The following is a 14,400-nucleotide window of genomic DNA, read 5'->3' on the forward strand; positions in this document are numbered from 1 at the left end:
AATTTGTGATGCATTTTCTAAGATTTATTATTCATTAACTTCTTTGCAACAAATCAACTTTCCATGACTAATCATATTTCAGTGTCTTTAGAATAGTTTTATTTATATATTGTGACACAAGTACTCTTCAATTGTGTAAATCATCAACATCAATCTATAGCATGTAATAAAATATCTTTATGGCATCCGTCAGTCTCAAACAACCATGGATCTGCACCTGAAGAATTTTTTTTCAGCTGCTGATGGTGATGCAGTATCTGCTGTGGCTGTACAGGCCCACATGGGAGTGGCAGCTTTGCATGCAGTGACTGCATTTGAAAATGCTCCCCATCAGTGCTGCTGCATTTTTTCTTCGGTAGCAAGTTTCAGTTTCTCTATATATATGAAGTATGTTTTTCTTCAGTTATAAACAAATGCCCACAGTTATTGATTGCCTGACTGATTGATTTATAGACAGATGTATGTGTGTGTGTGAGAGAGAGAGAGAAAACGAGAGAGCAGAGAGTATGCATGTATGTGATGCATGTGTATCAGCATATGTATGAACTTTCATACACATGAGTGCACACACAAGTCTGCAGGTGTGTGTATTTTTTTAATTAGATCAGGAAAAAGTATCAGTGGTTTGTTCACAGCTCTATGACTTAATGGTTCTGCAAAAGAGACTTATAGAATAAATACCAGATTTAAAAAATAAGTGCTGGGGTTGATTAATTCAACTTAATCCTTCAAAGTGGTGCCCCAGCATGACTGCAGTCCAATGATTGAAACAAGTACAAGTTAAAGATACACACACACATATATATGTAGTGATGTAGTGTATAGTAATGGAAAGCAGGAATTAAAGGAAATCCAAATGAATACCTCAGTGTCAAAACTCTATGTGAAAAACCTGGCTAAAAGAATGTCAGGTAAGCATAATGGGAATCTGTGAAGGTTAAATCTATATGGTGTTTAATATGAACTGCAAATCTGAGAAGATTCAACAATCAATTAGTTGGTCCATTTATCATAGAGTATAATAAAGTTACTTTCACAAGTCATGCTAACCTGGTTTCTATGGTATATAAATTTCCCACCTGGATGAGATGCCAGTCAGTTGCAGGATCACTCACTTTTGCCAGCCGAGTGAACTGGGGCAACATGAAATGAAGTGCTTTGCTCAATTGTAGTGGTGTGGTGGACTCTTATCACTTCAACAAACAAAGATTCACCTATGAGGAATGCATCGCCCAGTCCAGGAATCAAAACCACAGTCATACAGTCATGAGTCTAACACCTTAACCACTAAGCCAAGCATCTCCACTACAGAGTATAATAGCTAGCAATCAGACAAAATATTATGGCAATGTTGTTGCATAACTTTAAGGTTGTGAATGTTTAGAATAAGTAGAGGAACTATTTCATCCCTATAAACATTGATTTGTGCATATAAATTTATATGATTCTATTCAACAATTAATTAATCAATTAAACCGCTTTCTCTCCACCCTTCTTGTTAGACATTAAAATTATTTTGGCAGATTTTGAGTTTCCAACAAAATATTCTGTTGTGGAAGTGGAGTTACATAGCATCAGAATTAGAAACTTCAAGTATTCCCGTATCAAGATAATTCCATTAATGGAGATTCTAGATAACTCACATATCAAATTGCCTTCTTTGACTTAGTATAAACTTCCCAAGATGTCATCAAGTTTAAAAGTATGCTAGTACAGGGAATATGGAGAAAAATGGAATTTACTACTATATTTTGAATGTTCCAATCACAGTAATGGAAAGGAAGTATACAGATATGTTAATACAAAGAAGAGGTTTAAAAGTAATGAATAAAAGAAAGAATGGGAAGGGAGGCTTTTTACTGAATGTATATAATAAATTATTGGTTGCTTCTATAGGCAATTCTAGATAATATTAGGTTTACTACAGTTAAACCAAATTAAATTAAGGATTGGATGACAGATTATTTAAGAAATGAATACTCAGAATCAATGAGAATAGAACATACTTAAGTTATTAATGTGGGACTTTTGTGTGGAAATTTTAAAAACATCTTATTAAATAAGAGTGAACAACAAATTAATAATATGTTATGCTTATCAATTAATTAGATAGTATACATTTGAGAATTTCCAGTGCCTCTATGATGCACAAATGACAGCTATTACTGCTCCCTCTGTAAGGAAGAGCACTACCTGCAATAGACCATGAAATGGAGTTGTCAATATTCTGCCCTTTGAGATCCTAGATCCTAGATGATCTTCACCAGCAAAGTGAAGTTTTCTTTTCTTTTGTATTTAAAAAAAAATGAATATGGCTCTGTAATCTGGCCTTGAAATTCAAAGCCCTATGTAATAATAAACATTCTGAGGTGTTTTAACCATGCATTCTATATATTAAATTATTCCTCGAGCATTAATTATCCAAAGGATATTTATCATCTGTTAGATATGTAACTACAAAAGGCCTTATTTATTGTAAAAGTGATAAGGTTATTGCTATATTATTATCATCACCAATTTTGTACCAGATAGATGTGCATTATTTGTAACAGACCCAGATTTCTCTACACAGTCTGAATAAATAAATGTAGCATCACTATTTCTAATAGCATTCAGTTTCTAACTGTTAATAACTGCTATAATACCTACTAAATTAGGAGTAGTGGAATAAGCAAAGGTAATTTTCATTACTCACAAAGGAATCCTATTCCCATGTCTGTTATAATGATTCATATTGGTTTCAAATTTTGGCACAAGGCCAGCAAATTTTGGGGTAGGTGTAAGTCAATTAAATTGACCCTGTAGTCAACTAGTACTTATTTTATTGACCCTGAAAGGATGAAAGGCAAAGTTGACCCTGGTGGCATTTGAACATAAAGTTGGAAGATGTGTCACTAAGCATTTTTCTGATACAGTAACAATTCTACTACCTTGTCATCTTTATAATGATTTATATAACCTTGACATTTATTATATTTATGTCCTTGCAAGTATAGTCCACTGTCTTTAGTTATTTTGTATTTCCTTCAGAAATATAACAGTTTTCAGTTTATCCTACCCTAGCTAAAGTGACATTATAATATTCTGTCTTCTGTAAAAAAAATCTCATTAGTTGATAGCCTAAATTATTTGGTGCATTTTCTTTTTCTAACACCAATACTATAGATGTTATCTTTCCCTTGGCAAGGCTAAAGAGCCCTCTTAAACCATATGTTGTCAATGTTCACCTCAATCTATAAACCAGTTACATAGTGTACTGAGTGCTTTCATCGTAACACCAGCACTAGTATTGTCACTTTGTAGCTCACAAGAGACAATCCTCATAACTGAATTAGAGTAAAAGTTCAATTATGATGGAAGAAACAGATTTATTTTTATTGTAAGCAAGCAGTGGAGAGAGTAAGAGAGGGGAACAGTGCTCTTTGGCTGCCATGTTTCAATTTCTTCAATTTTTGTTCCAACTGATTTTATATTTGGTATATTGGTGTAGTTTTTTTATGGTAATCATTGACATGAAATTCATTTTTGCCATAAATCAATAAAGAGTTAATACCTTTTAAATTTGTAAATTTGGGGTAACTTTAGCTAATCTAAAGCCACAGACATATAGATTCCTGTTTCAATAGTAAAAACCATGCCAAAACAGACACAATAGCCTGGGGTAGTCTTCTACTTGAGCGGCTCCTGTCAAACCATCCAACTCATGTCAGCATGGAAGGCAAACGTTAAATGATGATGATGATACACACACACCTTATTTTCTCCCTATCAGATCACACTAACATAATTTGTGCTGGGCTGATGGTGCTCTCTCTTACCCACAGTATATGAAATCTAAAGAGATAAGTTCTAGTGCCCCAAGGATTGGCTCTAGTGTATCCTACCCCAAGAATGGGTTATGTCTCTAACAGTCTTTCTACAAGCTGTCATCTCCAGCTATGCCCACTCTTACACAGATGCCACCCCAACTTTTCATTCCTTCCTAAACTTCCATATCTAAGCATCAGTTTTGTGCAGGACAAACACTTTGTGCTCCAAATTCACACTAACACCATGAAAAAGGATCTCGAAAACATCCCCCAACAGATTCATGTTAGTCTGGTTTCTTTCAACAATGAAAATAATCACTGCACATACCAAGAGTCAAAAATCATTGAATGTATCAAGAGTAGTCATTGATCTTTATCTTCACTCTTAAATATGAGCAGCACACAAACTCTTAGAACTGTTTCAAATGCAAGGCTTCACTATTAGTTAGGGTCTCTCTTACAAACACACATCTTCAACATAAGACTGGCCTTTCTATTCAGACCCAGAAAATACTTCGACTACCACAACGGCATGCTACTCTCAAAATCTGGGATGTTGCTGCAGCTGCTGATGCACACAGATACATCCTGGGCCACATCCAGAAAAGGGTCACTTGACTAATTGGCATAAAGTTACTTACAGACATGCCCCAATCTCTCAAATCCACAAACACACTGCTGTTTTTCTCTGGCTTTTTCTACTGCTACTAGTTACTCAGAGGTGGTTGAGCTTATGGCACCTCCATTAAAGGACCTGACTTCTCATTTCTTTCTCTCTCTACACACACACACACACATACGCATATAGGTAGATGTATGTTATATATATTTTTATTATTAAGAAACAGTCCTCCAAAAAGGAGGACAATGAGAGACTTTCTACAATTTCAGTAACCATAGAATACACATGGGCAATGAGATAGCTTCCCCAAATTACACATCTGGGGAAAGTGTTGAAAGTTAAGTTCCATTGTGGGAAGGTTTGGAGAATGTAAAGACAGATCGATCCAAGACAACTGTGGAGGGTGGGGGAAAAAAGATGCAGTGCAGAGTGGAGACACCCAGTGAGATGCTGGAGGATTTCATTTAGAGCGAGAGACCACTCAGTAGTTATTTCACCTCAAAACCACAGGCAAGGGTGTTATAATGCTACCTAAAACACCAAACTTTAAAAAAAAGAGAGTTATATGTTCCCCACTGAATGTCAACAAAGCATGGTATAAACTATTCCAGAACCTTCACAGGCTTTTGCAAGTTATATTAGCAGGGCCACTTAAAAGGAAAATTGAGTGTTTGATAGCAAATGTCTTCAACATGCCCAAGGAATACTTTGGTGCCAAAAAGAGGAAGGATGCAGCTGGAAAGCAACTCAACAAGAGGGAGTGAAAGATCTTGCATCTGAGGAGAGAAATTAAGATTCTCAATAAGCAATTTAAAAGCACAAATGTTGAGGGGAAAAAAAAGACATAAAAGACTTGACTATAGGACTCTGGGAGCAACTGTGCAGATAAGTGAGCTCAATTTATGAAGGACCCACAGAAGATTAGCAAAACTCTATTAGGACAAGCAATATATCTAGGAAGTTGTGAACGAATTCCTTAAAGAGAGCCATTGTGACATTACGTAGGTGATGAGCATTAAGGGCACAACCAAAGGTCAGGAAAGTGGGAGTTCCTGAAGCTGATCTTGATACTAAGAAGTCAGAATGGAAAGAAGCCAAAGATGTTGAATGGGTACCTCGATCAGCATCGTAAATGCTAAGAAGACATGCACAATGCTACTTCCCAAGCTATGAGAACTTTTGCAGAAAGTATGGGCAACAAGTACCATCCCTTCATTCTGGTAAGGAGCTGATAGCTGAATCACACTGACGTGAGCAGACTCCTCCGAGATTAACCTGTTCCAAACCATTTCTCGCCTGAGTATTAAAAATAAGATCTTCTCAGTCTTACTCTAAAAGATGATCTACATGGTGAGGAATGAATGTATTAATACATCTCTTTGCCCCGCACATCTTTAGATATTTTGAATACACAGTTGTACTAAACCATCTGATCTGAAAGGCCAAGATAAAAGGCAATCTAAGAATAGTCTGGCTTTACTTGACCATTGCGTACAGCTCAATCCCTTACATCATCAACAGAGCTATAGAACACTACCATACTTCCCACAACATTAGGGGAATGATTGCTAGCTACTTTAGAGGATTCAAGTTCAGTTCAGTTCAACACCACCTATTTCACAACTCAGTAGCAGAATCTGGAAAAATTATAATCTTATACATACTTGTCTTGGCAATGAATCTGCACATAACAGCAGCATGGAAAGTATCCAGAGGGCCAATAATGAAATCTGGCATCTGCCAACCACCATTGAGAGCCTTCTGACCAAAATGCTTCAACCTATGTACAAGCAAAGATCCTGAAGGCACTTGGTAACCATAGACTAGGATGCAATTGAAACCAAAGAAGTCAAAAAGCTTGTTGACCAGGAGTGGGAATGTAACTAGCATGTTCTGGCTCCAGGTTCAAAGTGGGGTTATACCAGCTATTGAGGAGAATACAAGTAATGTGGTATGATTCCTCCTTTACTGGAAGAGATGGTACATTTAAGCAGAGAAACAAGCAGATGATTGGATAAAAGAGACAGACAGAGGGATCAGGCTTATCAGATCAGTTCATAGGCTGCTACATAAACTCATGACTGCAGCTGATGTATGAAATATATGACATCTTTGAACAACATCTCTACAGATGGGTTGGAATTCCACCAAACCATTTGTGGTGATATTGTCCACAGATGTCATAGATATCTATGAGAGCTCATAGTGTTGAGGGTCCAAGAGACAACAGAAAATAATCACTATGTGAATGTGGTAGGGCTTGCTTACCAGGGATATTGGATACAGTAGATCAGTCATTCAAGCGACCACTGTTCTGGAGGGTACTCTATAAGTAAAGTTGTCTTTCTTATTGTGAAGGCGCATAGCTCAGTGGTTAGAGCATTGGGCTCACAATCATGGGGTAGTGAGTTTGATTCCCAGAGCAGGCTGTGTGTTGTATTCTTGAGTAAGACACTTAATTTCCCATTGCTCCAGTTCACTCAGCTGTAGAAATGAGTTGCAAAATCACTGGTGCCAAGCTGTATTAGCCTTTGCTTTTCCCTTGAGTAACATCGGTGGCATGGAGAGGGGAGGCTGGTATGCATGGGCAACTGCTGGTCTTCCATAAACAACCTTGCCTGGACTTGTACCTTGGAGAGTAACTTTCTAGGTGCAATCCCATGGTCATTCATGTCTGAAGTGGGTCTTTACCGCTTCCAATGCACTGTTGCTGACCTCTTACCAACCTAAAATAACCCTAAAATTTGGGGCAAAGGCCTATCCTGCAAACAGCATGGAGTAATTCACTGCACCCTGAACCACATTCTGATCTGATACCCTAGAAACACTGGGAAAAGGTTAACAAAAGTGAAGGTATAAGGTCCTTAGAAAAATTACCAAATGAACAAACCTGCAGAGAGTTAAGGTCAACAAGCAAAGGGCATCACTAAAAGATATCAGAGTCCTAAAGGAAAGTAATAAGAGTCCTTAGACAAAAGCAGCTGTGGAGAGCCATTTTCTATTTTGCATCAAGCCTCAGACAGGGGGATGCAAGTAAATCTGAAAGGTAGACACTTCTTTCTGGAAGGGGTGGTGGTAACATTGCTCCAAAAAGACATGGTTTTTCTTTTCAGGAGCTCAAAATAATCATCATGACTGAACTCACAGAACTCACAGAACTCTGGGAGGGCAAATTTAACATCTTTCACCATCTGATTTGGTTAATGAGATCCTTGTTAAAGGATGGCATTCCCCATTGAAGTTGGCTGCTACTGTTTCCTGGCAAGGTCAGTGTGTTATTAGTAGCATATCATTGATTCAGAACCCAAATAACAGAAGACTGTTGTTACAAAGATGACCAAAGTACTTGGGAACTGTTCAAAGTGCTTATTTGTGGTTGACAGAGACTGCAGATGAAACGCTTCTGAGGACAAAGACTGATTCATTCCTTACTGCCATACTCAGAAGCATACAGAGTAAAGAGTGAAATACTTGTGACCCTGAGATACTGTCACTAAGATTTTAAAGTAATTCCTGCAGTTTCTGCTTGGAGCAAAGTATCTGTGATGCTATTTCACCAGGTGGAACAAACAGGAGAAATTGAACTCTGTCTATCTGCCCCCCCCCTCTCTCTCTATATATATATATATATACACACACACACACACCCATACATTCAAATTATATATATATATATATATATATATATATATTCAAGGCGGTGCTCCAGCATGGCCGCAGTCATTTGACTGAAACAAGTAAAAGAATAATATATATATATGTGTGTGTGTCAATGCGTAAAAGTTATAAAGATGAATAAAGTAGCTTTATATACGACAGACACTAAACCATTTTCAAGTCTCAAACAAAAGAAGAAAAAAGGAAGCCTTTTACAGACTACTAACAATTATAATTGTAAATTGTGGTATAATCCTATTAGATGTAGAAAATAACATGATGTTTCTAGAAGAAATAAAAGGAAGGAAGTCCTCTACCGGCAAAAAGTGTTACGTCTAATTTTGGTAGAACTATTTCCTGAAGATCATATTTCTTCCTAGGTCAAGGTGTGCTTCTTTTGAAGTACAACTCCATACAAGGTAAACTAGAGGTTTCAAACATCCACAACTTGTGAAAAGTTATCAAACTATGAAGAAGAACAATAAAAATGTGAAGAATAGATGGAAAAAAACCCAATCCGATTTTAAGTAACTAAATAAATAAAGATGTAACTATAATATCGATTTTTTTTCATATCGTCACATGCATAATATATTTACATTATCATAAAGACAGACGTAAATGAGGGAGGGGAATGGGAAAATGTAAATGAATGTCAGATTTTAAGGTAAACAAAATATACACGTATTCTATTGAGTAAAAAGTATTCACGCGCAGAAGCAGACGGCCGTTATAAATGAATAAACAAAACGACAACATAGAAAGATTCTTGCTAGCTATCGAATTTTTGGTTTGAGTGAGTCACATACCTCAGTAATATAAACACAGATACGGTGGAACCGGGTTTTGTTTCTATTTATAAATTACCTTCTTAATGACGACATAAAATAAATAATTAAAGAACTAGAATATTTTTCTATTTGATGCATGTTCGAATATAGGACCCCATACACACACACACTTAACTTAGTCACAAACGGACGACTACAACTGCGATTTAATATATCGCCGTGAGATGTTAATAACCAAATCAATATATATAGATATATGTGTGCAAACGACTGACAAAGACTCGTATCAAATGTTACATAGAGTAACGATAACTACTGACACTCCTCTTATTCACTTGACAGTTGACACGGTTGAACAGACGATGGAATGATCGACAGAAAATGCTAATAAGAAAGATAGAAAGACACTCACCCAACCAGAACTAAAACACTGGATGACATTGTACAGAAAGGAAAAAAAATTGTAAATCCATGAAAAGATAGAATCGATCGGTCCAAAATAGTACAACAAATTCAGGCAGGGTAATCCAACAGCTCCAACTATAATTAGCTTGAAATGTTTTATTAAAGTATTGCTGATAATTTCAGAGATGTCATTGACAGATTTGATCGGAATAAGGACCACTCCGGCAGCAAAAGGGGTACCGGACTCATGTAATCCCTGAAGCCAACTCCTCAAGACACTGGTCAATGTTCGTTTGAATGGATATAAGAAGGTTCCACATAATACAGCCCATAGTAAGGGTCTGAGAAAGGCCTGTAGGACAAAATAGACAGCCACTAATACCAAACTAGCGAATATAACGAAGAAGTTGGCCGCTGTGTTGTACAGGGCCTTCTTCAGTGCTTTTTCGTGACCCTGTGGAAGTATCTGAAACACATTGTCGAAAGAGGATCGAAAGTATTCAAACGACGGTGAAGCCATGTTCTTCTGCTGTTGCTGGGGAGCTTATTGTACACAAATACGGTTGTCACTTCCTGAACAATTACATTATAGTGATGGTAGCAATAGCGTGTTTGGCAGTGATCGGTGACTGAGAATCGGCGAGGAGACAGACTACAGAAACTGTATCAAGCTCCGGAGTAAATAACAACGGTGTCATACAAAAATCAATAGATTTCTTAACAATGTTCCGCAGTGCGTTTTCTGTATAACATGTTAGCAATTAATATTCATCTTATTTTTAACAAATATTAGGCTTAAAATACAGTTTGAAAATGCCTTAATCTAAACGAGGTTAAAAGTTATAAATTAAGTTTTATGTAATATTTATTCCTAACTGAACAGCGGACTGTCTGTTAACTCGGTAAGTTTTCAGACGTAACCAATGTTATTGTTATGAAGGTCTACATCTGCATCTGTTAGATGTTTTCATTCAAGTACATCGGAGAAAATCTTATAACCTGGAACTACTCCATAAACAGATTCATTTTTTTTTTTTTCTTCAGCAAAACTTGACTTTATTAGCCAGGTTTTGTTGCCTAACGAATCTTTATATTTCATGTAAAATTTATTTAGCGAAAATGTCAACAAACTAGGTAGCCTGGAATATACTTAACATTCTGAACTGCACCTTCAAATAATATCCAACTACTCACAGTACCCTACAACCTAAAGTCGACATAATTGTTGTTTCTTCTCGTTCTTTCTCTTCCTCAATGACTACGACCTTTCTTCTAAAGTACCATCTCCGTCAAAGTACACCTGACTTACTCCCTCTCCATCACACATCATTTATCCATCCGTTATCTCAGTTGATTCTCTCTACTGCTAGTTTTTTTTTTTTTTTCATAAAGAACCTAGCCTTCGCCTTCTGGAATTCTCTCTCTGCGCACATTTCTTTCTCAGGGGCATCAACTTTCAGCTAATTTTCAGCTGCAGCAACCTCACCAGTTTGGAAAGGTTACATAAGATAGCCTTTCTACTCCGACTAATTATTGTAACACAAAATGGATAATTGCTTGGTTTCTACTTAACCCTGGTAATTATTCATCTATTACTCTTCTGACATCGCAAAAGTGATAAAGACAGTCATAAACAATAACTTTCTCCATCGACTTGAAGCTCTTTCCCTCTTCATGGGCTGCCAATATAGGTTTCATAAAACCAAATCTGCTAGAATCCTATTTTCCTTCATCATCCACCTGTGAGCTAGCTCTCATCTTCTAGAAATTTAGGGAAAACAATGTTGTTGCACTTGACATCAGTAAACCTTTCAACCATGTCTGACATGTAAATCTTTTAATAAATCTTCCTGCCTATTGAGCCGATCGGTGGTTTCCTGTCATATAGCATCTCAACAGTGCAGATGAATCTTTCTTTGGTATACCCTGCTTTCTTACCCATCCTCTTATAATGCCTATTCAACCTTCACACATGCATCATTTATATGCAATCTAAACACCTCCTACCAAATTTACACTGTGAACAGTGATCTCAAAATCATCCTTTGGTGCTTCAATCTTGTTTACTTCAACAGCCCAAAGACAAATTCTTTGTATGTGTCAAGAAAACATCACACTCCACCCTCTATAACTGAGTAACATGTAACTAGGACCTTCAAAAACCAGGGGACCACTAAGGATGTCTCCTGGTGAATCCACATGTTCAACAAACTAAAACTTGCATCACAATGACTGCCCTTCCTCTTCAAAGCTGGACAGTACTTCATCCTTATCATGTGAGACCACAAGAAAGTACTGCTCTGTCATTTGAGACAGTGCTACTGTAACATATACAGACGTAGACTACATTCAAAGGATGGTCACTCAACTGAGTAGCATAAAACCACTCACACATGCACCAGCCTTTAGCTCACTAATATGCTGTTTCACCTCCTTACCTTTTTACTGCTACCACAGTGATCTCTGCTACTCAGATCTGATAGGTTTCATGTTGCCCCCAATAAGGCAATCATGATGTGCTCATCTCTCTTTTTTTTACCTCACCTATATTGTGTTCTGTCTTCTGGCTCTTACTGACCATTACACCCAGTATGCCAGCCCACTGGAATCTCCTTACATATTTTTTTGTTACTGTCATTGACTTGCAACTATTCAAGAGGTATATTCACTGCATGGACTTCACCAGACTCATAACTTCACCAGATGCCTATAAAAGATGGAGACACAATACCTTATTCCATATCAAACAAATAAAAAAAAAGTGTATATAACATTTAATTAAGCACATCTAACCATCATCATCACCACCAACCCAACATTCCATCATTGAATATTACACCACTACAAACATTGATATCATCACTCCACAATTTGTCAATGATATTATCACTTCTCACAGCAATAAACCTGACAATTTCTGGTGATATGAAATGCCTAATTGGTAATATCATCATCATCATTCAACATTCGTTTTCCATGCTGACATGGGTTGGACAGTTTGACAGGAGCTGGCCAGCTGAAGAGCTGTCCAGGATCCATGTCTGTTTTGACATGGTTTCTACTGCTAGATGCCCTTCCTAACACCAACCACTTTACAAATGTACTGGGTGTTTTTTCACAGCACCAGCATGAGTACTTTTATGTGACATTGGCACAGATGCTTTTATGTGGCAGCAGCACCCATGAGCCCACAAAATTAGGAACGTTCAGCTGAATAGAGATGTAGGGGACATAGTTGAATGCAAGGACAACCATGATTTTACTTAGATTGAGCTTGGCATGTCTTCTCAAGCACAGCAAACCGCCCAAAGTGTCAGTCCTTTGTCATCCCCTCTGTGAGGCCCAACATCTGAAGATCCCTTCTCATTACTTTGTTCCATGTCTTCCTGGGTCTTCCCATTCCACATGCTCCTTCCACTATTAGAGATTGGCACTTCTTGACACAGCATTTCTCATCCATACACATTACATTACCATACCAGCACAGTCTTTTCTCTGGCACACTTCATGCGCTGCCCTGTATACCCAGTTCTCTCAAATCACACACTGTTAGATATGCACATTGACATTACCCATCCAACAGAGCATGCTGGCTTCATTTCTTTCAAGCCTTCACATGTCCTCAGTAGTCACAGTCCATGTCTCACTGCCATGTAGAATAGCTGTTCATACACAGGCATCATGCAATCTACCTTTCACTCTGAGAGAGAGGCCCTTTGTTACTAACAGAGGTAGTAGCTCTCTGAGCTTAGCTCAGCCTGTTCTTATTCTAACAGCTATGCTTTTGGAACAACACCCACCACTGCTAACTCAGTCACCTAAGTAATGGAAACTGTCTATTACTACTTCTAAGGATCTTCCCTGACATTTGATGGAGTCTATTTTCTACACATTCCTGGTGTTTAATGTACCTGCACATCTGTCACATGTAAAAACTACTTTCTCTGTTAATCTTCCAGTAATACTGCTGCACTACTAATGTGTCCATAGCTTGCACTAGGTACACTGTATGGAGTTTCTACTGACACCTTTTCTTCATATCAAGCAAGACCATCTCCTGAGGGGATTTGTGATGTATCTGTTTCCTATTTATGAGGACTTTGATTTTTGCTAAATTAATTCTAAAGTCCTTTGATTTCAGACCTTGTTTCCATACCTGAAATTTCTTCTCTAGTTCTGGTAGTGATTCAGCTATAAAAACAAGGTCATTGGCATAGAGGAGCTCCCAAGGGTAGCCAGTTTAAATTCCTTTGTTATATATAGGCTGGAGGACAATGATAAACAAGAGGGGGCTGAGAACCAATCCCTGGCAGATTCTTACTGTACACTAAATTCTTTGCTATACCCATTGGTGCCTTTCCTCTTTTAGACAGCTCTCATCAACCACTCATCTATTCCTAGCTTCTGCATTGTCCACCAGATAACAAAAGCCAAATGCAGAGGTTTATTTTGGCCAAGTACTTCTTCACCAGAAAGGTAGCATCAATAGTGCTCCTTGTGGGCACAAATCCAAACTGCATCTCATCTGCACTAACTCACTTCTTAATTAATTGAGTTATGACTCTTTTTGTGACTTTCATCACATGGTCTAGCAATTTGATGCCTTTGTAATTATTTCTGCTTAAAGCATCACCTTTACTTTTGTGTATGCTGACTATGTTGTTGTTACACCAATCATTGGGGTATGTCTCCTGCATGAACAACCTGATTAATTATGCAGGTAACTAGATCATATACCTCTTTGCCAAGGTGACAAGCTGGCAGAATTATTACTGCAATGAAAAATATAACAGTGACACCATTACTTCCTAGCAATATCTGAAGAAGGAATTTTTATATACCGAAATATTATATTATATCAGGTCATCCCATAAGTTCTATCCAAATTTTGAATTCACAAACAGAAAAAATATGACAAGTTCATTAATAAGAAAAGACAAATTCTCCAGACTGAATGGTAAAAAAGACAATTTATGAGGAACACAACAAAAAATATATAAAAATGAAAGAAATAAATAAGCAAGGTCATGAAAGAAAACTGTGACAGAGATATTCCTATATCTTTTATTTATTTTTTATCTTTTACTTGTTTCAGTCATTAGACTGTGACCATGCT

The 14,400-nt window shown here is 37.3% G+C and overlaps 1 protein-coding gene across 6 annotated transcripts in view; it reads right to left on the reverse strand.

The window, feature by feature from the left end:
* LOC115209732 (transmembrane protein 245) overlaps positions 1–10,050 on the reverse strand; it is a 482,091-nt gene extending 472,041 nt beyond the window's left edge. For 3 of the 6 annotated variants that reach the window (XR_004998339.1, XM_036501362.1, XM_036501365.1), the window contains exon 1: positions 9,292–10,050. Coding sequence is in view for 5 of the 6 variants with exons in the window: in XM_036501362.1 (XP_036357255.1) it covers positions 9,292–9,804 (513 nt within the window). In the remaining variant the exon portion in view is untranslated. The remainder of the gene's footprint in view (positions 1–9,291) is intronic. The other 3 variants (XM_036501363.1, XM_036501364.1, XM_036501366.1) reach the window with 2 other exon arrangements.
* Positions 10,051–14,400: the final 4,350 nt, after the last annotated feature.

The sequence above is a fragment of the Octopus sinensis genome, linkage group LG3, assembly GCF_006345805.1.
Source record: "Octopus sinensis linkage group LG3, ASM634580v1, whole genome shotgun sequence".
Classification (NCBI taxonomy): Eukaryota; Metazoa; Mollusca; class Cephalopoda; order Octopoda; family Octopodidae; genus Octopus; species Octopus sinensis.